We start from the raw sequence: 26,862 nt of genomic DNA, 5'->3' as shown, positions 1-26,862 counted from the left end.
TTCGTGGCCCGTATTCGTTAGCCTTTACACATTTTCTACGTTAGGTGGCGCATATATCAGTGAAGAACAATGAGTAATTTTCAAATTAACAATTATTAACAAATTCCAAAACAATTAGGACATATAAGTTACACGATCCGCCGAAGGATCACAAACCGTAAAAGTCGATTCACACGAGCGACAATCATCTTTGTCAAGATCATTGATAGGCCTTATCGTCGATACTCTTCGTCGTATTAATTTTATCGCTCGAGTATATCAATCTTAAAGGGAACATTTTTTAATCTCTTAAAACGAATAACGTACATAAAATAATATTTATTTTATCGTCTCGTATCGATGTCAGATCAGGTAATTAACACAGACAAGTTTACTTCACCCATTCCTTTACGGGTTTCTCTTCTTCGGGAGAGTCTTCGTTAGTGTAGCTGATGTAGCGTATAGTCGTGTCGTTTAGAAGAAACTAGAAAAAACAAACTACATTTGTAAAAATCACCTCTATTTAATCACAACACATGCTTTGAGTACTATGTTTCACTCGCGTACAGGGAACGTAATTTCGTGTTGTAACGTCAACATTTAGAAAAATTTTACACTATAATCATTATATCTATCCCTTTGTAATGGATACACAGCGGTCGGATGGCCGAGTAGGAAAGGGATCATCAATCCGGACGGAAAACTCCAGGAAATCGGGTATGTGGGGTCTCGACCCGGCCAGACGGCTACCCCATTTTGGGCCCGATAGAAGATGGACGTGGAAAAAATATCCTCTTAGTGTCCACAGGATAAAAATAATGCACGCTTTCTGGATAAATCATCGTGAAGCGAGCCATTCTACTTTCCATCTCTTACGGTTTAGTTTAACGAAAACACTAACGTAGTATAAGATGTGTGGTAGCCATAATTATGTCAGGGTGGTACCGATATCTCAATGGAATGACCAGCATAAGCGAAAGATAAAAACGATTCCATGATCCGAAATGCCAATAAAGTTACATTACGTTCTTGAAAATACAATTTTAACTGTACCACACAGAGATGAGCAACAAAAATACTGCATTTCTTAAGCCATAATAGAACATTTACACAAGTGTAAAAGCGAAAGTTATACGGCAAGTGATCGAGAAGAGAGGCCACCATATATGGATTCAAAAATAAAAAAATCTATGACTGCAAATATTTTTATTAGTTTAATAATATCCTTATGGAACGTACTCAATAGCAGCATTCACAAAATAAATAACTTTTATCAAAAGTACAGAAGAAACAAATAAAACCTCTCCGAGTGCGCCTGGAATCTGGACCATCCTGTTGGAAGCGCAATCCGAAAAAAGAGGTTAACGGAAACACGAGGTCTAGGTAAGTAAACGTTATATTTCGAATGCATCCATCGTTGCGTGTATGAGAAACCTTATGTTCTCCAAATGTAATTCGAAAGTACTATACTTATCGTGGAATACGGTACATACAATGATGCATATCACTTATGAATATGTAGTTTAAACTGTCGTTACAAAAACAAGTGGATGAAAGTTAAGAGAATACGAGGCTCAAAAGTTTGTTTTAAAGGGAATGTTACAATACAAGAAATACTAGAGGAGTTCTGAAATGAAAGGATGCTCAAAGAAACAATATGAGGGTGTTCGAACGAAAAAGTGTTCGAGTAAACAAGATGGAAGAGTGTGCAAATGGAGAAGAATTCAAAGACAGGAGAGACTTATTAAGAAGCCACAGACAGTTGTTATATTATCGACCATAACTCGGATCAAACACAGCTGATACTTCTCCTTTTATAAATAACTTGTACAAAATCTTTTTCATCTATAAATGAATGAATAACTTTTCGTAGCTTTTTACCACGACCAACCTACATACTGATGCAGTAGAATCTAAATTTAATGATATTTGATAATAAACGTAAAGGTTTGGATTCCTAAAGAAATTCTTTCATAGATTAACCGCTTTAAACTACTAAATTACTTTCGACCAATTATTCTACGCTCGGTTTCAGGGCCGGATTTACATAAGGACATTTGGGGACGGTGCCCAGGGCCCCCACAAAACTATGTTTAAACATAATTTTTATTTTTTTCCCCCTATTACTGCGGGAACCTAGTGTGGCCTAATCGCGAGGGCCACGGGCAAAGAAAACCAAACCCGAGAAAAAACCTACGAAACATCGGAAAATTTCGGAAAAAAATTTTACACAGGTATTTTTCAGTTAAATTAAAATAATTAGTTTTACGCTATAAAATATATGTATGTTTACAATAACCTTATTTTTAAATGAAATTTACAACTTCCTAGTCGAAATCTAGTTGAAAGTACAGTATTTTGTGTAAATTTTCTAAATCGTCAAATTTGCCTACTCTTAAAGGGGGGCCCCCACCGAATTTGTGCCCAGGGGCCCTGGATTGGTAAATCCGGCCCTGCTCGGTTTACTGTATGATTTGTGCTTGTAAGTTTACCCAAAACACACGCGGTTACCGAATTGTGGGTCATCTTATGTAATTTTTTACGTCCGTTAAAAATAATTAAATGTTTTACTTTAATGAAGATAACTTCATACCTGATTTTCATCTTTGGCTGGAACTTTTCTCAGCAGCAGCAATAGGGGAGCGTATAAAAAACATATTACCCCTGTCGTGTATACTAATCTGTTCGTAAGAAATTCTATTTTAATTATCTCTTACAGAAAATTATTTAGATTTATCCATATTTATGATTATCTTAACAAAAATTTACCCCTGAAATCCCAGGGTGTTCACTATGGCACTGCTCAGTAAAGGACCTACAAAATTCAACTCGTTAGTTATAATTATAAATATAATAGAGTATTTACTTGTATATTTAACTAATATTGTAATTTTATAGGAAATTCGCTCAATAATGAAAGAATAAAATTTTAAAAAAATTGGAAATTTCATCTTCTGACCAGAGCCTTATTTGTTTGGCCTCTGAGCAATAATATATACAGTACGAGAGGGCCTTCGCTCTTCAAATATTAGTAAACCTAAAAGCGTGAGTATCTAAGTTTTAGCTTTGTAGCGTGAGGCCCTAAGCTATAGCTTTAATGATAGCCGAGGCGGTTAAAGCGTTAACCTATTGCTCCGAGAAACCCTTTCGTTCAACTACAGTTTATGAGTTTCGTTATTTGTTACACTTTATATACGTCCCGAAGCTGGCACGGTTTGGCTATAGATGTCCTTGGGTCTTTAAATCTCGATCAATCTAATGCCGGTGAGCAACCACAGGAATTTTTCCCGGGCCTCGCCACCCGTCGACCCCATTGTTGCCTGATCGAAACCGTGATTCCACTCGAAAGATTAAAATGTATTAAGTACTGCACCGTTAGTATTAGTAGAACGGCATTGATAAGTTCTTACCGAAAGTAAACCCAACACAGAGTGCGACATCCCCAATTGCATAAACGCTACCGTACACCGACGTATGTCGAACATCCACCAGATAACCCAGCATCGGCATCATGGAAGAATCGACCATACCTGTTCGCAGGAAATATTATTTTCATTAATTGAACAGAGTAATTTAACACGAATCTTATTAATGTTTAAATCACCGACCAATTGCAAATCCAATTCCGGCATTGGGAAGAATTAGATGATTGAACGTCTTTGCCATTGGGATCTAAGAAAATTAATTGAAATAAATTTACGTAACTCACGGTTATTCGAATAATGTGAACTATACTCACACAAACGACGCACGTCCCAATGATGATAAGACCCACTAGTGTTGCCAACCATCTGCAATTATATTATGGTTGTCGGACTTAAATAATCACCGCGATAATTCTCATTTTTATCCTCTTACCTTCCCATTTTATGCCCCATGGGCCCGAAAATGTTGGTTCCGATGAGGTACGATATGCTGGCCGGTAGGAAAGCGGCTCCCTGCTGCCATTCTGGAGCACTCATCGTGTCCATCATCCATAGAGGGAGAGATGGCTCTAAAGAAGATATGCCCATGTTTGCAAAGGCCAGAGCTCCTGTAAAACGCTTTAAATTAGTGATTTTTGGAATCTTTGTCGTCTTAAAATATGCAGTGACGTTCTACCTGCTGCTATGAGGATGTAAGGATCTTTAACCAGGGTGAAGAGCGAAGTACCTTCTTCAGTTTGCTTCGTAACTCTAGGTTTTAGTACAACTAACTGTAAAACTGAAACAACATAAAAGTTAATGATAATTAATTGAATTAAACAATAAAAGTATAAGACATTAAACGAAATATCCGTGATAATTACGTCCGTCGAGTAATGCCAAAGCCGCTAGTATCCAAAAAGGAAAGGCCTTTCCCATGAATTGATACGTGACTCCACCAAAGGGTGGACCAATTAACACTCCGAGTGCCAGACCACCTAATGCTAAAGCCATGGCATTGCCTCGTTCTTTGTCATCGGGATATACCATGGCTAACATACCCATTCCTGCCAATGAGAAACGAATTCCGTGAAGTAATATATATAAGAATTAAGTTATAATTTGTTATTATTAAACATAAATTACCATTAATTAATATTACGTTTATATAAATAGTGTAAAACTCGTTCCCCGCTTTTATGACCAGTGTAAATTTCCTATTACGACTGTACGAAACGTCGTATCGGTCATCTTTATGTGCCATTTCCAGGAACATAATCTTAATTTATGACATTGGGCTTAAAGATAGGACGACTCGTTTTACGACGGCTTCCCAAAGCCCGATTACGTCGTAAAACGAAATCTAATTTAATTGGAAAGTGTTAATCCTGTTAACCAAATTAATTTCAATTTCTTAGTATAAATGGTAATTATTTTTACTATTGTTAAGGAGTGTTCGAGCATTACGACGTGTCGAGCGGAAAAGTAAAGCAGCAAATTAATTGAAGTTCATTCGAGGGCCTCTTAGAATTTCGAGTCGTTGACAAATGTTTTTTGCTTAAAGAAATAACGCGCCGTTGATTTATACGAAACTGTACTTTATATGGAAACGTATCGAATTAAAACTGTAAATTAGAAAGAAAATCCCAAATTGAGCCAAAATTGGTATTTTATGGTCGGCATTCTGTAAAATTTCAGTCCTTTTTAGTCTGCTGGTCTTTATAATATCATCACTCAACAGAGAACCATATGATAAATTTTCATTTCGGCAACTTTTAAATCAATGTGGATATTAGGACCCTACAAACAGTTATATTCTCTCTTTATACGGCCCTACAGTAACAGTAACATCTATGTAGGGTAGAGAAGAATGATTATCTAATACTGTAGTAGATATTTTTTAAATACGCCTTCTACAGTATACATTATGCCCAGTTGTCTATTTTCTAAATTTTCACTAACTCGTAGCTACTTTTTTGAAGCCTCAAAAGTTGTTTAGGGCCTCTGACATTTAATTCTTTCATCAGTTGTACCGTTTCGAGAGTGCGAAATTGTCGAGTAGTCGCGAAGACGATGACGATTGTGGGTAAGACACGGAATTATAAAATTAATTGTAACTAAAAAATTAAACCCTTTTTTAAATTCTTCGAGGAAAGTAAACAATTTGGTCGCTTAATTATGTATTATACAGTCAAACTTCTGACGGAAACATGAAATATGACCTTTGTTTAGAGGTTATTTTCAATGCATCTTTGTATAAACAGGAATTTCTTAAAAATGGCCGCTCTCTAATGGACGTTATCGAAGATAGCCTACGACTGTTTAATAAAAGAATCAAATTTATGAATGCCTCCATGTATAACGTATCTACTTATTTGGAACTAAACATTCACACTACATATAATTCCAAATTAACTGTGAATCACATTTTATCGCTGATAGTAACCAGTTAATCAGCGTATTCGCCATTTTTTATTCTGAAGTATAGAGATAAAATAACGGGCAAGAGAAAATTAATAGTAAAAATGGTATCCATCGTAAAGGGCCGTCTATTAACTACGTGTACAATTTAAGGGGAGGGGATTGCGGAAAGTACTGTACATCATAGTACACGATGAAGGAGAGATCGAGACGTTGTCTATATGGACTTTTTGTAGTGGTATTAGTGGCACGAGAGTTTGTTCTTAAAAGCCTATTTACCAGTCATGCGAATAACTTTTCAGTTAAAAAATATTTGCAGAACTTTTTAAAGTAATTTCTTTAACGTCAAGGGGTTTGGGAACTGTTGTACACGTAATTAAAAAGAGGGGGCTGGCCAAAAGTACATCATTGTACAGAACGGAAGGAAGGGGTTCAAGAGTGGCTCAAAAATTGTACACGTAATTAATGGACGGTCCCCGAAGACCGTGGAGAAAAGCATAAAGGAAAATTAGGAATTAAGAAAAAATTTGAAATTGCGTCGAGTACTGTATCTACACACAATATCCGAGAAACGGAGACGATTTTGGAAAACTGCCCGTCAGTGACCAACGGAGATCGGTTAGCGCCTTACTAACGAACCGATTACTTAGAGTTTTCCGGGATTTTCTTCGCTCCAACACCTTAATAGGGGCTAATTTCCCATAGGAAGGGCCTCCGGGAGGCACCACCCTTGGACATATCACCCAAGTGTGTTGCCTTCTTCAATCCACTTCGCAACGCCTCGATTGAAAACCACCGCACTAAGTTTACCAGAAACTGTACAGAACTTAAAGCCCGGATGACGTTTACAACGCAGACGGAACGGAGTTTATTTTCTAAATGTCTGCCGAACAAAACAGTGGGGTTCGAAAGGTTACTAGTATCGCGTAGATAAAAAAACCAAAGAACGTGTAACTCTTGCAAGCAAATCTGACAAGTAATAAACAGGTAACCGGTGTTTTCTCTGTCTGAAACAGTTCATTATCCGTGTGATTGCCGTAAGAAAAAATTATTCTTCTCGTCACAATTGCAGTGCACGTTTGACGATTCCCACTCCGAAAGCAATAACAGTTCAATTTTTACCACCAAATACAACTTGCAGATTGAAAGCAGTCGAAGCTTTCAATTACGATGTTGGTGTTATTGAAGGTTGATCACGAGAATTTGGAGTGTTCCTGCTAGATGCAATGTGAATAAGAAACCAATGGAACTCCACGTAGCAGGTTTCGGTCAACAATTTCATTACGATGAGTCATTCGAAAATTTTGTCAACGTTGAGAGTGATTGTCTGAAGACTTATCTGAAACGATGAAAATGAGGATGTTCCTTCTATATGTAGGGATAAAAGGTATCGAGCTTTAATAAGGATCTCGTGTTTCATTATAGTAGTTTTCGTTTAATTCTGTGGTTCGTGCGATTCTCTTGTGAAGCTCGGGCAAAAAGAAGACTTGAAGGGTCGATAGGGTTAAACTCTTCGTTAGCTTATATCGTTGCATCACTTGCAACAATTTGTTCACTGTTCTATAGATCAAGGAGTATTGCTTGTATGCGACCCACGTATAGTTTTGCCTACGATAAATCTATAAAAACAATTAAGTGACGTTAGAAGTGTTGACTTCACACGAAGCAAATTCTTTGATACGCATATTCGTGTTGTGTTTTAAACAATTGTAAAACAGATGACATAATAAAAATAACTGATCTATGATAAGGACCCCTATTTGGCTATGGCCTACAATCTTTGTTTATTCTTATTGTGTGTTAATTACCCCTGGGCTCAATTCCAAAGTGGTAAGTGTATTTTGGAATTTTCTTACCAATTTGGAGTTATAACAACGTGCGACTCTATTTGAACATTCCTCACTTTGCGTATACACACGCGCGCATTACTAAAGTTCCACACGTCTCTTACATAAAAATACACTAAAATTTCTATAACTAAATATTTCTTTTAATTAAATTGAATTGTTTTTTAAGCGCTATAATTTTAAAACCTTACCCGCAACACTAGTGCATGCAGAACCAACTCCTTGTAAAGATCTGGCAATGAAGAGGGTGGCATAATTAGTACCGATAGCGAATACTGTAAATGAAAAGTACTGCAATAAAAATATGTACTAATGTATGTTAAAATAATAACTGAATTAGCGCTTAAATTTATATTCTTACATAGTTATGTACGCTGTGAGAGGGGTTTTTCATTTATTAAAAATTAGTGTAATTAGTAAGTTATTAGATAGAATTAACTTACTGACAGTAGAGAGAAACATAATTACGAATCCACTAAACATAGGTATGCTGTAACCGATCCTGTAAGTTAATAAAAGTATAAATTAGTACAAGATGGCGATAAGAGAAGACAGGGTTAGTAAAATAAATGCCGTTACTACAGTTATTTTATTACAGTATGGCAGACATTATAAGAATTTCGATCGATTAGAAAGGTTCAAACCTGTTCGTAAGAGGTCCCACGAAAGGATTAGTGATGGCCTGTACCACCGGTTTGGACGCGAACATGACACCAACTTCTACGTTCTCGTTCAACAGTTGCATGTGTCGAATTTCTTTCCTACTTATAACGGTGGTTTCGTCGACTGTAGTCGTAGTTTCCAAATTTACAGGCAAGATAGTAGGGTAACCACGATCCTGGTCACACGAGTTAGCCACAGTCGTAGTTTCCATCGTCACAGTTGTCTCTTCGTATAAAACTACAGTGTCGTTGTGTTCGAGTCTGTGCAAAAAGTCCGGAATGATGGGTACTGAAATTGGGAGCATACAGCTTTTAGTGTCAGGCAAGTTCGAGTGTCGTTGCTGGTAAATTACGGACCGACTTACCTACTGTGCTGAGCAACATGTTATCCAGGAGTAATGCTACAGCTACAATGAGCAGGATTAAACGCCGAGAACAACGGGATTTTTCGAGCAGTTTGGTGCAGAAATTGAAAATTGACGTTTCTTTTTGGGTCATCCTGAATATGATACAAAGTTGGCGCTCTCCTGCAACGTTAAGTAAACAAACGATCCCAAATTAAATTACAACAAAGGGTTTGCAACAAGTAGATTACACTTTTAAAGTCCTAAAACGTTGGATATTCGATTTTTGTAGGTGTTACCATCAGGTAACACCTACAAAAATCAACATTATAGAGGGGTTAATTATGTGTTAAGGATCGGGATGACGATAAATTACGACAGAACAGAGTTGTTTTTTAAGAGTGTACGAAAAATGCGTAATTTGTAGTAGATTTAGTGCCAACTCCAACAGAACTGTAGCGATTTTTGCTTCTGGATGATAGAAGACTACAGGTGGCGGATGGAAGTTAAGACTTCCTGCCATTAAATGGCCGTTTTCATCAAGCAGAGTGGTTCCTTTCCGGTCTGACGCTCTCCTCCTCCTACCGGAGAGCTCGTCATTCAACTCGCTTTCTCCGCAACAACCGAAATTACTGGGTTTGTCCTCGATCGAGATGCTTAAAAGTTTGTTTCACTTGTTTCCTTGAAAAATCCCTTCATCAAAACGTCGATTTGACGGGAAAATTTTTCAAGAAATTTATTTCGCAGTTAACGCAGCGAAGATTTTCGTATTATTAAAAAAATATGCGCTGGCGCGGAATCCGAATCAAATTGGGATAAATGGGACAATTATCTTCATTTTATAGGGAGTGAGTTACAGGAAAATGTGTACAGTTATAAAATGATAAACTGTAGAGCAATGTTGGTGAAATAAAGTGTAAAGGTCAAACGACGGACAGACTTTCGTTACGAAAAATGAAAACGAAATCGAATAGGGATAGGAAATAAGAAACAGGACAAGAGGCAAGGATGGGTGACGAGGATGGGAGCCGAGGGTAGGAAACAGGAATATTATAACGATCAAAATGTATGCTAATTAAATGATATTATTATTAAAATGTCATAAGTAGGCGTATGTATATTTTATAATGTGTCTATAGTAAAGGTCAAAGAATAGAGGTCATATTTAAAAGCACGAACGGAAGATAAACAAGTGAAAGGGAAGGAGGTCGGAGAGAAATTTTAATGAATTCCACTAACGGAAGCGAGTTATAAAGAAGTGATGGATGAAAGGAGCTGCAGAGATATGTCAGAAAGCAGCGCTTCATCAAATGCCAATGGGGGCTTATCTCCTCTCCTGTACAGCCAGTCTGATCCTTCTATCGATGATGATGGACTGCCCGGTCGCCTGTTGCCTCCAACGACAATAAATGCACGAGACTCTTCTCCATCCTTCACTCTAATTAAGTGCTCGGTATGCACCTTAGTGGAATGTCGATTCGTCTGTCCTAACTTTTAGACTTGTTAAAATCGTCTGTTTTGTGTCCGCGAAACGAGCAAGACCCGCCACTTATCTATTCCATTTATTAATGTAATTTAGATGAAGTCGTGGGTGGTGGTTACTTTCAATTCTTGTATATATTGGAGAGGAAATAAAGGTCAAAGTTGGATGGAGGAAGTGACGCGCGAGTTGTTGAAAAAGTTGGTCCGAGTAGGTTGAAATTATCGATCAGGTATAGCGAACGTGGTGTAAATCGTGTGGGTGACTGTAAGGTGTGTGCGAAGCGAGTGATACGCGTTCGAATGTGTGTACGTTGGGAGTAGGCCTATTCGGTGTTCAGAAATACAGATAAAGGGGATTCGTATATATACATGCCATCCCCTATTGAATTATACATATGTATTGTGTATATACTATATGTATCTCACCGTCCAACGCCCCATTGTGGGCCTAGAATGAGCTTGCTAGAAGAGGCTCTCTTAGTGCTCACAGAGCGGAAAGAGTTTAATAAAGTCCCATAACCAGGAATAAATCTTTCGACTAGAATAATAAATGAGGAGCGAGATGAAAAAATTGTATAGGCTATAAATAGTCCCGGGTTAATACAGCTGCTATACGAACGTCCTCAACTTTATCGGTTTAATTTTCCCATATTTCAAATTTGTTACGGATGATTATTATTAATTTAATCTGATAAAAATACGTATGCCCTCTGATAATGCAAGGAACAAAGGTTGGACACATAATAAAAAATTAAGACTAGAAACGACACAAAGAACTAGGCGAAAAATGTAAGGAAGCAGGAAAATTGAGTAATAACATTCATATATTTAATTAATATAGGCTATAGAAGCGGATACGTTACGTCTTTCGGCCGCTACTTTATGTGAAGACGTTACAGAAACGAAATAAGATTCGCCCGTGTTATGGATTAACACAGATTTCTGTAGCGTTGGCTTTCAATACGTTAAATTTTGTATCAAAGTTACGGTTTAACTTCAGTTTTACTTGGTATATCGAGTTCTAAAGTGTAAGTTTAAAAAAACCATTAAGTTTATCCGATTTTAAAGTATTGTTGATTACACTAGACTGGATTTCAAACGTTATTACGAAAGCTAGTAAACTCGAAACGATTGTTACGTAAGTTCTCGAAATACAAGTGTCTATTAGATTAAGGGATTTAAAGCATATATTACGTAAGCTACCGGAATCAAACCAGTGTTACGCAAAACACTAGATTCGAGTTTTCCTTACGTAAGCTAAAGAATTCAAACTATTGTTACGTATTCTCTCAAACTGGAAAACCTGCGTAATAATTTTACTACAATTTATTTAAAAAAATGAATAAATCTAAAGCTTACGAAGCTACGTAACAAGGAGAAGATGGCCTCTTTAAGTAATATTTAACAATAGCGTGAAATTCTCGAAATCGAAATGATTCCTCATTTATGAATCTACCTTTTATAATATATTTCACGAAAACTTTAAATTTATTGGCATTCTTCGGCTTCGCAACGCCATAAATCTTCGAAATAAACTATCAAAAATCACGTAAAACAAGTATTTTAGTAAGAATTTCGGTATTTGGCTCTGGTTGGCCGTTTAGAATTTTACTAAAACGAATTAAAACGGTTCCTCCCTTTTGCCAAATTTTATAAATGGAAGAAAGAGGCGTGAAGATCTAAAGGAGGAAGAAGAGGAAAAAAAGGCGAGAACTGGCGAAGGAACGTACCTTTTTTAACAGCGTGACTAACGAAGCAGTAATGATTACACGAAGCGTGACATCTCACGAAGGAAGGATGACAAATTGGTGGAGAAGGTGGTGGCTGATAAGAGACGTCTTGGTCGTTATTAAACGCGCGTTCTTCCAGCTGAGAGATGGAGAGTTCCAGAAATACTTGCCCTCACTTTAGCTGCTTGGCGACTCTCTAATGACTCTATACCCGTCCCAAACCAATTACAATAAACCTTCGTCGTCAAATATTCTACATTCGAGTCTTTATTAAGCGATAATTCCTCCTTTTAACTTTATTTCTCGCTCGGTGCAATATCGGCGCAGCCGGTAATGCGCGATTTGTTTTGTATATAATTTTAATATAAAAAAAGGTAAAAACGTCGATAGAATGCTCTCACCGCTGCTCCGCCACACCCTGCGAAGCGTGGCGAGTGACGCGTTGTCACTTACGAAAAATTGATACAAATCTTCAACCGTAAGGATAAAAATAAAAAGAAAAGCGGTAAAGTTTTTGAAGTTTGAGTGACATAAATGATCGTTTGTCCGTTTTGAAAAATCACTAACGTCTTCACGTCCGTCCGTTCTCTACTCGAAGACGGTCCCAACGGTTACGGGATACGAACTCGTAAGCAATTTATGCACTTAAATAATATTAAATTTATATTTTTACTCTTAAAAACTCGTTTTATAAATTAAAAATATGGAAGTTATAACATTTTATGAATTAAAATTATACATTTTTCAATTAGAAAGCGAGCTTTTGCCGGATACGTAACGGCGCTTCTCGCGGCGCGTGGCGTGGCCAAAATGTTATTACTTTAGTAAAAAATTAACAAAAATATAAACGGTTTTAAGTAAAATACACTAAAATATTTTTCTAATTCGTTAATTATTTCAATGAAGTTATAAAAATAAAATAAAAGCTTTAACGTCTTTATATCCGTCAGTGTCCTACTTAATTAAACATGGCGGCGGGTGGATAATTAACTCGACCTTTTTTTTATAAATTGAATTTATTTTTGAAAATTTTATACTTTTTAATAACAAAACATTTTAAAATAGCGCAATATTTTCGAAACTTGCATTAATTTTAACGTATTTTCGTCGTTTCCCGACGAGTAATTTGGTAAAATTCGATTTCCGAAAAACTATTTCTTAAGTCGGAAAGTGCTTTTAATTATAAAAATTGCCGTAAACGGCAGATATATAAAAAGAAAAAAACGTGAATTACCTTGGTTAAAAAAGAATTGGGAAGTTTTTGAAGCTTCTCTGTTGATAATGCAACTTTGATTTTAACGAATTTTGTCTCGCATCTTCTCCGTCTTCCCTCTCTCCACTTACATTCTTTAATTCCTTTAACGGTTTATTGATATTTAAAACTTCCAAAAATCTCCTCTAAAGCCGTTTCGATTTTTTAATAAGTATCTTCGGCTGCAATGTAAAAAATGCCAACTAAATGGACGAAAGTTCAGTATTAACTTTACGTTGTGACTTTTTAAAAATTAGCCTCGAAATAATTGAAATTTTCATCCCTTTTTTGTATTTGAACGATTGGTCGAGGGTTCGAGCCTCTCCGCAGGCTGGCCAAGTAGGGTCTTCCGGGTGTCGATGCTTCCAACACTTAAATAACAGCCACTTTCCCGTAGAAAGTCCTGGAAGATCGCCTTGCCCTATTTCACCTACCGGCCCAGGTAGTCCGGTGGACGACACGACCCAACACCTGGTAGTTGGTGCCTCGTCGACGTGGGGAATTTTTCGGGCTTTCTTTACGCGTTTAACACCTAAGTGGAACAATTTCTTAATTGGAAGTCCTACTCTAAATGGTTCATTATGACTTTAAAAATTCAAATTTTGGTCCTTTAATTGCCAAAAATTTTTCGTAAACGGTGGTTGAAGTAAAGATTGCGTTTATCTTATCGCTTCACCAGTGTGATGTTCGGTTTATAAACGATTTAGACACATCTTTACAGACTTAACGCGTTTCTAGACATACAGACGTTCCGTACACAGAGATGATATTTCGGTTTAAGCAAAAATCTTCTTTAAATTTAAAATTGAAATTTAGCCCATTGACGGGTGGGATGTCTGTTTGCGTGCGTAGAAAAGGCTGGTGTCTGTATATAAATTAGACTTCGTAGGAAATCTATTTCGTAGGGTGGCCCAGACATCACTTTATAGGTTTCTAGAGAACGTTTTCGCGTTTAGGACGGCGTGATTTTTAACATACGTAGAGATGCGCTTAAAAGAGATGGTTAACTGACCTCGGGTAGAGGAGAGATATAAAAAAGTTTTCGGGTGTTGCTTAGTTTAAGTTTTAAGCTAAACGTACTTACGTGTTTACTTACCTGCTCGACGGATCTAATAAAATATTTGGAAACGGGCGGCAGTTGTAGGAGCCGAATCGGCTCCGAAGTTACTTTTCTATCGTAAATTTATTTTTAATCTAGCTTCGGACGTGTTCCTTTTCGTTTTAAAATGTCATCTGCTCCGCATCGGGGTGACTTTATCCCGAATTTAAACTAATTATATGCGAATATCGATCGAAATTTTGTGATATTTCGCATTGATATTCAAGCGAACTGTCACCGGGGTGAATGGAAAATGCAAAATAAACGAAGGTGGCCAAATAATGGATGGCCACGTCACGAGACACGACTTCTCGATTCGATCTGTTGAACGTAATGGGCCAACCATTGAAAACCGTTCGTCCACTCTCGGCCACATCCTGTTCACATTTTAACAACGTTCACCCTTAACGAGACCCGATGCACACACTAATGACGTTCCGCTTCTTATTTTTTCCTACAGGAAATATATAAATTTTTGTTGGGGGAAAAATTATCATCAGAAAAAAGAAAATGCGCACGTGGCCTAGCGGCTAGGAGTTCCATTAGATTTTAGTCGTAGTTAGTGGTTTATATAAGGAGCAACACCCCGACCTACAGACAAGAGAGCCCGCTAACGCTTTACTAATGCAGATAATAGACTGGTTTCTCCCCGCTGCACATATCACCGTGCGGTTGTTGTGACTAGACTCTTCCAATCAAAAAGTGACACGTGCCTCTGACAGTTTGATTGTCGTGTGCATTGTCGTCTACTCTGATGCTGCACGACTGCAGGAAAAATGATAGCGCCTCTTCTTCTCTTATTGACTCCTTTATCACGTCTTCCCTCCTCCCCTCTTTCCAATTAAATAACGCAAATTAATACCATAATAGCTCCAACGTAATAACTTTAAATTCCTATGCGAAGTGCTGTTTTATTATTAAATAGCGCGAGTACTTACTGGTAGTCAAAGTGCGCTTCGAGTCCGTAAACTGGCAAAAAATGTCATCGCTTATGGTAAAAGTATTACGCCGGGACGTCTGTATTTGTGGCGCAGAAGATTTCCATATAACTCTGATTAAGTTAATTTGTTGGGCTTCGTTCCACCATCCGGCCTGGTATAATTAAAAAAGGCCCTCCCGCGGCACGGAGAGTCCAAAACGAATGAAAACAAAACTTTAAAGGGAATTACGTTACTTTATTTGGACAAATTTCCATAAGGGAGGTGATTAGAAGGAGTTTTAGCGAAAGGTCAGTAGACAAGGTCAGTCATAATTAGCCTCCTACGGAGGAAGTTCTTTGTCGGAGATCGAGATGCGGATGAATGCTTCGCGGGCAACAAATCGATTCCCCGCTACAAGTCTCGCGACGCGGCCTTAAAATTTTATTCTTTTTAAAAACTAAACCCCAATAAATCGCCTTTAAACTTCGTTTTTTAAGCATTTTCAAGCGCGCCATCTGGTAGTTAGAAATGCGGTTAAATTTAAATAAAAATGGTTTCGAGTTTCAAAACCGAGTTTCGTTGCTGTAAAACTGTTTCTGATTGGTTAATTTTTTTAAATATTTGAGTTATGTTTTACTCGTCTCAAAAATGGCGCATCCGTCGGCGTAATTGGCTTTTTTATCGTTTATATGCCAATGCCAGAGTTGTAATAATATTCACCGAATGGTAATGTGGCCCGGTGGAAAGATTTATGTATCTTTTACTCGTCCTGACAGAAAGATTTATCATCGTGTGAGCGACGTTGATTTATTAAGTGATCGTAAGACACGACCCCGCAAAGATGGAGGCTTATCCGATCAGTTTCTAATCACTTCTTGGCCATAAAAAATGAATCCGACTTGGAAAAAATTATGCTAAAGATTTTGTCTGACGAAAATCTTCCAAAAAAAAACACATATATATATATATATATACATTTATTCGAAATCTTCGTAAGTAAATACGCGTTAAGGCCTACAAAAAGCTACTGTTTTGTAATTACTATTGATTTAAATAAGGAAAAAAATGGTGGAGATGAAGCGGGGCTTTAAGAGATGGCCTTTCGTGTCTCTCGACTTCTTCCATTTGCTTAACAGTACCCACAATGTAGCATTATGTTACTGTTTAGCGTACCTTCGGATTTAGAATTACTGTGCCCCTATGCTGCAATACCTAGGAGAGGCCCTTCCTCCTTCACCAAACAATAACGGGTATTTGAGAATAGAACGAAATCCCTCGTAACTAGAGGCCCTAAGCTATACTTATTTAGCAATCGGGCTCTGTTTATCCTTACCTGCTTAGCAGTATTGTCACTTAGTGTGTATATATTTGCCTAATGATAAAGCAGTGACCGACGTGTTACGTATAGATTTGCCTGTAGCTATATCTTTTAACGTAAGAATACCTGATAGAATATATGTTACGCACCACTTATTGTAAACTACCTATCAGAGAACAACGGTGAAGCGTGGGTTACGCCATCAATTTTGTATTAGTTAAGTAAATCGGGCGCGTGAATGTGTTACGCTATAACGCGTAAGCTGTTAGCCTATAAATTTGCTCTTCTATACCACTTCAGAAACCTCTAATTTGCGATAATTTCTATAAACTGCTTTCGAAATTTTCATAACGTGCAGACCCCGTATATAATATTTGCTATAGAGTACGTAACTGGATATTCTCGAAGCTCACTCGAAGCTTGTCGGGCATTTCTGCAGGCGTAACGCGTGTTAAAGAAAAGAAGCAAATAAAATGCGCTATATAAAAGTGCATTTTAATTGCTTCTATAAACGTTACCCTGTGAATGCTATCGGATGAGAGGGTCGACGATGGTTTTTGATGAAAAGCATAAGTAACTCCAACAGACAAATCGTAAAATGTATAAAATTTTACAGTAAAATGCAAATAAATATGAAAATTGTAGGGTAAAACTCTTCGTAAATTGGTTTGTAAATTACAAAATGAATTCCTCAACAACGAGGCTTCTAAGAGTAACTTGGCAGACAAAGTATAAACGAAGGGCGGGTAATTATAAAATTTTGTCAAGTTTTCCCCTATAACAAGTAAGTTATACGCTGTAGCTTTTTAGTAGTTGGGTTTTTTAATTTGGCTGTCAAGGTGACGTATGGCAATCCTCGTTAAAAGTCCTTTACCTTTCTTACCTCCTATGATAATTAGGATAATAAAGTGTTGCAGAATCCATCCCATCACTTATAACGATAGTTATATTTATTACGCCTTCACCTTTTGGTTTCAATCAACAGATGTTCGGGGTGGTCCCGAGGTGATCGACCAAAATTTGATGGCGTCGTTCGGGTGGGGAAGCCAACGTCACGCGCCACTACTCCGTTGTCACGCTCCAAATGTCATCCGATCTACGACGAATCAATATTGACGATGGACGAGAAGAGAAATCCGAGGACTTTAACACTCTAATGATTAGAATTCTCCATTAAGAAGCCGTTTATTCTTATTTCTAATAAACTGTTTCTGATTTAAAACATTATCATCGTAACATCTCTGTGTTACGTTCTCCGGTGTATCGTAATCTCGAGATTTCTTTAGTTTTGTAGGGTTTACTGCCCTTGCATTTTGATTGTACATCGTTTCTGCACCAGTAATTATTGTTGCGATTCGTTTCAGAGTAACCGTTACGCTTAAATGTCTTCAAATGCTAAAGATAAGCCACAGACTTTTGAATATCCGAGCTGAATAATTCACGCATTATAGGGGATTTAAATGTCTTAAAGTTGTTTTGTTACGTCGTTTTCTCGTTATATAAGCGTAACGACACGTTATACACCTCTTCGAACTCTTTTTCTAATATAAAATAGACGAGAACGTAGCATAGAAGTTAATTTGTAACAAGTGTCAAGTAAGCTTACTTGCTTATTAATACACAATTGCTTAGTGATAAATTGTGATGAACATGTTACGTACGTTCGTCACTCTCCTCTCGAACACTGCTGGATGCAGCATATTCTGTTACGAGAGTATGAATCTGTTACGTTTTTTCGTCTAGACCTGTAGCCTATAAATTTGCACTCTACCGACCCTAAACTCTACAGTACCACTACCAGTACCACTAAACTATGTAGTTTAGTGGTAAACTTGTGTGGCGCTTAGAAAATTTATGGGTTACTCTAGTTTAAGAGTGGTTAAAACTGCGTAAATAGCACCATTTCTTCATGTTAGTTCAATGCGAGCAAGTTGGTAGTGTGTTAAATTACCCAACATTTCTCACTAAACACTACCACTGCAGCGTGTTCGGTACCGAAACGACAATTTAAAATCCCTCAACACCTAATCACAAGGATGTTCGGAGAGTTAGATAAGTATACAGCGTAACAGCGAGAGTAGAAGGTGAGAGATTAAAGATAACCAAAAGGTGAAGTAGGTGAGCGCTCCTTAGAGGAATCCCCAAACATTTAGAGATCAGATAATAAATCAAAATCGTCCCCAAGGTCCATCAGAGCGCGAGAATTCCACTCCACCCGGAAGTAACGTTTGTGTTCTTTTATTTTTATCTGGAACGTAACAATGTCAAAGGAGGAAAAAACAAACAAATTTGTAAATGTGTTTCTGCCCAATCGATACGTAACGATTTTCTTATTAGGTGTAAAATGGCGAAATCCTCTAGTAAATTAAATTAACTGTTAGTAATGGTGGTTTCCTACTAAATCTCAATCGAGAAAAGTCCTCCGACATCTCTTACCAAGTTCAATTCGCGGTTCTTGATGGGAGAAAAACGCCTAGAACCAGTTGACAATACAAGCAGTGTCTACTAAATCCACTTTCCTACTAAACATTTCTAACTAAATCCCCTGTGAATCGTAATTATTAAATAGTGGCGTGTTATCCTATGGGCAAAAAGGGCAATTGCCCGGGGCTCCCAACCAATCTTTTATAAGAAAATGTCTGTAATGGAGCTCCCTAATTCAAATTTGCCTGGACCCCACAAAGCTATAGTGCGCAGCCGTCATTAACATTGTTTTGATAATGATCGTGGAAACCTCCTTTGTAAAAGACTACATCCATTAATGACAAAGACCTCTGTTTTAGTAGGATCGGATAGAAGCAGTAGGATAGTAGGATCTTCATCTAACTTCAGCTCTAGTGAAAAACTATGCTCCGAATGTAGTAGAAACCTCAAAATACTACATAAAATAGTAGATTTATTTCTTTTACTAATGTCAGTAGAATCTCTTTAACACCTGCTAAACCTAATTTAATCAGTATAGCGTTTTATTATTGTTAATAGAAGAACTGGATCTAAGTTACTAGCTTGTATAGAGGTTTCTAGTTTGTTAAACTTGATATAGGCCTACCTATCTCTCTACAATTAATAGTATTAACCTAGTAGGAAAACCTCCGCGAGTAGTAAGAAAACCTTTACACTTTGAGGTTGGAAGTTTACTATTAATATAAATTACGTTAAAATCGACAGTAGACTTTAATACCGGCGGTAACAGAGATGATCGTATCTGTTAGTGATTTTTCTGCCTACATTCCTACTAAGAAATTGCCCGAAATACCCATTAATTAGTAGTTTGCAACTAAGTGGATAGTGGCTACTACCGATCCCCCCTTTCTATAGACACTACAATGAACTCTATTGTGTCGTATTTTTAAAGTTGCAGATAACTCGGCACGTTCTAAGTCTCATTATCTCGAAAGGAGTCACACAAGCGTCAATTAATCGAAATTATCACGTTCATTGATTTTTGCCACGCGGAAGACGATTATTATCGCGTGTTAATCTACTCAATTATCGCTAAACAATTCGGTTTAACGCTACGAATGGCGTTAAAACGAAGCAAAACACCGGCGACTTTTCTTGTTTGTGGAGAGGGTGACGTAATTCGCGCCCCCACGCCGGCGGGTCTCCCCCTCGTAAACGACAGGGGGAGGAAGAGCGGGGATTGACGACACTTTACCTTATGAAAGAGACGTCGTCGTATCTCCAACAGCGAAGGAGGTGATTAACCGGAATGTTCACGCATCTACGAGAATATATAATGCAGGATTACTGCATTGTCGCCATTGTTTGTGTCGCAATATTACTTATCTGAAGACATCAATTTCTGGTTTGATGGCGAGACGACCAGAAAAGGCACATGCCAATATGACGCGTAACTTTACCCCCGAGTCGATAATAAGGTATCGTTTGAAAGGCATTTACGTTAAACCCTCGTCTTAAGGTGGTGTTTGTTTAACGAAAAAATTACCTCCCCTCATTCTGGACAATCACTTTCGTATTCCGTAATGACGGGGATTAGTAGGATATGTCGCGTACTTCCCCCGTGTTTTCCCTAAGTACTAAAACTCTAACACTTATAAAAGATGTGTCTGTATTTGAGACGTGTTTTGAAAGGTGTTGGCACATTAATAAGTTATTAATGTGTTAATATTTCTAAAAATTCATCTTTAAATTGAAAGTTTAATGACTTTTATACATACTGTTTTCGGGGTTGTAAACACTAAAATTTTGAGCACTAAGATTGGCCTTTAAATACCACCAGACCAAATTACACCACGGTAAACAAAGGCCAATCTTAGTGCTCACAAGTCATTAAGAAGTCTAGACAAAAAGCGTATCGTAGTATTCACTAAAATGTTGTATTTCGTGAGGTATGAACATACAAATAGCCTGTTTTGGGAGGTGCAAAACGTGAGAATTTTGAGGTATTTTGTGAAGTACAAAGGAATGCTCTATTTTGTGAGGTACGAAGAAATGCTCTATTTTGTGAGGTACAAACAGAGGAATGAACTATTTTGTGAGGTACAGTACAAACAGAGGAATGTTCTATTTTGTGAGACATAAACACAGGAATGCTCTGTTTTGTGATGTGCTAAAGACCAAATTGTATTTTTAAACTGCGAACACATTCTAAATTGCTCTTCACGTGTATATATTTAATATATTGGCGTTGTTGCTCGTGACTAACACACTTATTACTGGTGTGCACGCAATGATAGAGTTAAAGGTGTTCGAGACGTCAACACGAGCATCAGTAACTACTTCAGTCGATATCTATGAATATTTTAGTTAATCCAATCTGTGTCTAAGTCCATATTTGCTATCGCCGCGTCCTAATTATTTAAGCTAATTCTTTGGCAAAGTGAATTTATGTAAATGCTAAATTACGCGATTTTGTGTGCAATAATTGCAAAAAGCGAAAGGCATTTTGATCAATTTATTGCTCTGGTTTATATAAATAGAATTTTTAAATAGGGGATGCTTTAAATGTGCGAAATAATAGCCTCGACCTGTCGCAAACCGTCGCATCGTTTCGCGTTTAAATTATGCATAACTTACGTAAGGAAGTAATTATATTATTGAATACTACATACTAATGAATAAATAAATTGCTTGTATGCAATTATTAATAACTATTTTTTAAAGATAACATCAATATGGCATAAAATCTACTTTCCGCTCAACATTCTCTAAATTTATTTGACTAACGAAGAAATTTAGAGAAAATAAGGCTAAAACATTCATTAAAATGGTGTCATTTCAACTGAAATCGGATAAATTAGTCGAAAATACTCGCGTATTTCTTTATCTCGCATTTAATATCACGCTTCGTCTTATAACCCGCAGTCCCGTCCTCCAGAAACGGGATTAAAGTGGCAGATTACGCCGCAGAATTCGTTATTCGTACATTTAAAGTGGGCCTAAATAGGCCCCATAAGATTTAGAAGGCATTCTCTTTCTTAATGTTACCACACTTGGTCTAAATCTTGCGTAGAAACTAGGTTTATTATTCGATATCCTCGCGCATCCCCGTAACAAATCTGAAATTTAGGAAGACGATGACCCACATTATCGTCAATATTACCCGGTTGTAATCGGTTACTTTTTTAAAAAAGTAATCATTATCGTCATTTAAACAAATTAAGAACATCGATGATACAAAAGTAAGTATTATTTTTGTTTCTATGCGTAGGCCTCTGTCCGAACGTCTAGCATAATCTTGTTCATCCCTATAACTTACCTAATCTAGCCTTTATCATTTAGTAATTGAGTCTAAATGTAGCCCACGGGTTCAATATAGAAGGGTAAGATGTTGGGCCTACTTCTAGAACACGCCATCACTTACCTTCTAGTAGCAGCCGTTTTTGTAGGCACCCTTTTGAAGGTGCTGTTTGGGGATTTATAGGCGCTAGAATAAAATAATATCGTCACTAGTATCGGTTCGAGTTATAATATCATCAGTAGCGTCAATAGCAGTAGTAGTAGATCGTAGCAGATGCGTGCTAGAACCCGTCGTGCTACTATGATGCTGCTATGATATTCGGCTACTAACAATAATATCCATGCTCTTATACTAACATTAATGCTGCTAAGTATAGTACTACTATCACTAGTATCGTGCTAGCGGTATTAGAGGCATCGCTAGCAACATCGTGCTAGTAGTAGTATCGTTAGTTGGCCATCTTGCAGTCAATTAAGTGACATTTGATAGTACTTTTTTCATTATCGAGTAAGTAGTACAAAACGTATAGATATTTTTAGCAGTTTATGATACTATTTTAAACAAAAATAAACGTAAATATAAGCGTAAAAAAGGTTAACGAGTGACGAACAGTAGTATTGCTTAATAACCTACTAACACTACGTAAATAGAACGAGCAATTTTATTTATTGAATGCCCGGCTGCAATTTTTAATCATATTTTTTAATTTATTTAATTTCAAATATATTTTCTCCCTCTCAAATTAGTAGTGTCTTGCTCCTGTACATCATACTTTTCCTTTGACAATAGAGTCGTGCCGGTCATCTCTTAACCGCTTTCGGGGGAAGGTTTGAATTGTCCAGTTTACATCAGAAGTTCGTATATAGCTAATCGGTGCCTCTGCCCTTAAGCTTTCCATCTATCTAACTCCATTCTCGAGATTAAGGAAAGACAGTGGCAATTTTAGGTCTACAGTTTTTTCAAATTGCAACTCAATGATGCTACTACTAACCTACTAATTTTCATACCAACTTTAGTATTAATGGAGTTTTTGTGCTAATTTATATCAAATAAAACATGTAAGACAGCATTAAATGTGATTTACGCCCCCATTCCTTTCGAGTTTAATTCATAAAAGATACCCGATACTAACGCCTTTAATGCTTTCTTTGAAGTTTTAGATTCATTGCTAGGCTCTACGGCATCGGTAATGCCTGGTATAATGTTTTTTCTAAGAAATGCGAAAGAACTGCACTCTATATTCGTGCAAAGATATTTTGCTGTGTGGAAGCAGTTTTTGCACAAAGTTCATTAAGTAAACTATCGCGTTGTATGGACGATACGAAGTGTTGTGGTGTTGATTTTCCGTCTTTAGCCGTACAGAAACGCCCCGAACAATAAATATTGCAAGAATTTAGTGTGTTTACCGCATAAAAAATTCTTTATATTGGAGTTACGTATACGCGTGGCCACTAGTAACTGGGTGCAATATCGTTGATGTAGTAGTTAATTAAAAAAGAGGTAACATATTGTTGCTCGAAATGTCACTAATCGTGTGGTGCGCGTTAGTTTTAAAACAATTTTTCTTCGTTTACGAGATCGTTAAGGCGGTGTAGACGTTAAGTTATAAAATTGAGATTAAGGAGAGGAGTAAAGTGTGTCAACTTTTATAGTCGACCACCTGTGACACCTCACTCTCTTTTAATGCGCTAACTTAGAAAGATTAGAGGATCCCCAACTGTTGCCGGTCTGTTACGTGGTTTGATTTACACACCGCGTGTTGAGAAACTCTCCGTTTAGTCTCTATGTCGTTCTGTTGAACCTTCCTTGCCCACAGTCTGTAAGCTCGAACACCTATCTTCCTTTTAAATATGCATATTGCACATCTGTTCTCTACTTAAAATCTTCTCTGCACATATATTTACGACCTTTTATACAGTTTATACACACAAACACGAACTTAAAACCTTCTGTGCTTACGTTTTTTGTCGAAAAATTATCTATTTTTATAGTCTGAATATTGCCTATTCTATATTCACAGTTTATACGTTGCAAACCTTTTTCTACTTACAGTCTGCACGGTAACAACCCATTTCCTAACCGCGTATTAGAAGCCTCTTCTATGCTTACAGGTTATACTTTGAGATCCTTCTATATTTAAATATTATTACGATCCTATTCTCTGCTTAATTTGCACGTAAGAATGATATTCAAAGATGCTCGAGAGCAAACTAACAGACATATCTGTCTGTAGTAACAATGAATTTTATAGCTGTTTTGGGTACAAATTCGTATAAAAATGGAGTTAAAATATAATTAAAATTAAGATTTATCTTTAGAAAGAAATTAAAACAGATTATTTAATTAATTCCACTTAAAATTTACTTAAAACTTTACTATAAAGCCTCGTAACACCGCGCAATTCCTTCAAAATGTCTTAATTTACCGCATTAACACAGGTATGAACACCAAGAGCGAACATCAAACCATAAAATTAACTCATTAAAGAGCAGAAAAACGGGGATTACAGCATTAAAAACCCGCCAAAAAACACATTATCCGATTAATTAGCATCGCTAATGAATTTTAAACGCATTTAATTGCCAAATAAACACCATTAGAGAGGCATTAATTATATTTTTTTAAAATCTTTTTCTCCCGGACAGACATTCTAACAGCTACCGAGAATAATAACAAGTTGGCATGCGATACTTTAATTTAAAAAAATTCGATATTAAAAAGTACCGGAAGAGGAAGTGACGTTTTTTAAGTTTTATTTTTTGAAAGGAAAAAAGTAAAGCGCTAACGCATATTACCTACCTGTTACGCATCAGTTTGTTAGTAGATGGGTGAAGAAGGGACGAGATTCATCGCTTAGTGTCGAGGGACGAGTGCCGGGGGTGTCGAATGCTATTAAAGTGAAGGAGTCGATGTGAAGCGGGTGAGAAAAAGCGCCCCGCTGAACCTCCTCCGTTCTATAGGAATATCCCAGACGTTTGACGTCACAAGTAATCTAACGAATTACAGAGATTTTCACTGGTTGGCGGGAACGACGCAAATCCCTTTTTGAAATTTTCTGTAAACCTTCACTCTATAGGTCGATATAGTTAGCCATGTGTAATAATTTACTCCGACGTGGTCGGGAGGAAATTGCTTTTCCTCTCCATTTTCTTTGTGCATTTTATATATTTTTTTATAGACCAAGCGCGTAAAATCTTTTTGAAATCCTTTTTTTACTACGCCGAGCGTTTATTTTTATTCTTTTCTTAAAAAAAGAATTACTCGTTTTCATCTGGAGCGTGTAACGCGCGACTTTTAAAATGGCGTATGATAAAAATAAGTTAATTAATTACAATTTTTTTTTCTAATTTCGTAAGGGGGCGTTATACCTAGTTCGCATTATTATCGGTAGATGGCGACTGTATCGATCGGCTCCATTATAATTTTTTAAAATATTTCACTCTCCTACAACCATTAAAAACGAATTTTTCTTTAATATTTAGGAATCAAAAAACAAACTGTATTTTTAAAAATATTTTTTCGGCAATTTGTTTTAATCAATTTTTTCTTGCTAAAATAAGCCTAAAGTCCCCTATCGGAAGACATTTTCTTTTAGTAAAGTATTGAAAAATGAACTAAATTTATCGATAAGAATTGTTTATTTTTATTTTTATAAAATAAAAAAATAAAATAAAATTATTTTAGCGAAAATAATTTATTTTATTTAAAAATGTTAAAATCTTTAAAAGTATCGTCTGCAACTGATGATGAGTTACCATAGCAACGACTGTTTAGCGATCTCATCATCTTGGACTTCCAGCATCTTTATCGGTATTTATACAAATTTACTAATCAAACACTTTTAATTAAAGTTGAAAAATGTTTTTATAAGCTTTAATTTCTTAATTTTATAAAGTTTACTTTGAAGTATTTATGTATTTAAGTGACAGTTGATGATGAAACTTTCCGTACTCAACAGTAGAAAGAACTTAGTTAACAGAGAATTTTGGCAGAAAACTTTTAAAATTTAATTAATAAACATCAAATTATCGATTAAGAAACTTGCAGGTATAATGTTAATAAGTTAAGTATAGAAAGAAACAAGAATAGTCTGTAAAGATGAAGAAACGTCGGGTAGATGATGACCACGAAGCATAATTTATCACTTATGAGTGATATGTTATGTACCAAATTGATTGTAAATTGTACAGATTATCAATTTAGGTTGCTGCTCATTGGCGTAGCCAGGATTTTGTTATGGGAAGGGCCTAGTAGAGTCTGTAATTTTCTGGAGAGGGGCACCAGGTTAACTGGGGGGCGTGCCCACCCATGCCCCTTCCTGGCTACGCCTATGTTGCTGCTGCATCTATAATGTTAACTAAACTTGCTTTTCTCTCTCTCTAACTTTCAGTGTTTATTGTATTGAAGTCTCTTAAGGCTGAATTTGCCAACAAAGATGAGAGTCAAACTTGAATTCAATCAATTAGCATTTGTTTTACCCCAGTTCTGATTAGTCAACTTCATCTCTCAACTCTTTGTAAGTGAATACAGTGGTGAGACAGACTACTGCTTACTTTTTTGAGAATAGTATATAAAAAAGCATTAAAAGATTTAAGAAAAACAAACTCTTTTCTTAATACACAGAAGAAATGTAATTTGGATTGCCATTTTTTGATTTTCTGAAGTAAGGACAATGATGATAATAAGTATGTGGAAGATTG

General features: G+C 36.7%; 1 protein-coding gene across 2 annotated transcripts; it reads right to left on the bottom strand.

The window, feature by feature from the left end:
• Positions 1–25,186, bottom strand: LOC136968605 (synaptic vesicular amine transporter-like). Of its 2 annotated transcripts, none has more exons than XM_067262602.1 (14): positions 24,962–25,186; positions 8,679–8,840; positions 8,296–8,602; positions 8,095–8,153; positions 7,843–7,926; positions 4,268–4,450; positions 4,081–4,182; positions 3,838–4,012; positions 3,719–3,770; positions 3,588–3,651; positions 3,390–3,509; positions 2,749–2,794; positions 2,573–2,660; positions 1–463 (listed from the first exon to the last, which is right to left on the bottom strand). In XM_067262602.1, exons 2-14 carry the CDS (start codon positions 8,809–8,811, stop codon positions 371–373), a joined length of 1,506 nt encoding a protein of 501 aa, XP_067118703.1. In that variant the 5' UTR covers positions 8,812–8,840; positions 24,962–25,186; the 3' UTR covers positions 1–370. The 2 variants fall into 2 exon arrangements, with proteins under 2 accessions (XP_067118703.1, XP_067118704.1); XM_067262603.1 differs by lacking the exon at positions 24,962–25,186 and adding an exon at positions 13,104–13,287.
• Positions 25,187–26,862: the final 1,676 nt, after the last annotated feature.

The sequence above is a fragment of the Centruroides vittatus genome, unplaced genomic scaffold (assembly GCF_030686945.1).
Source record: "Centruroides vittatus isolate TY-2023 unplaced genomic scaffold, ASM3068694v2 contig_15, whole genome shotgun sequence".
In the NCBI taxonomy this organism is placed as follows: Eukaryota; Metazoa; Arthropoda; class Arachnida; order Scorpiones; family Buthidae; genus Centruroides; species Centruroides vittatus.
Note: the sequence above shows the minus strand (reverse complement) of the source record. Positions and strands in the feature narration are given on the sequence as shown.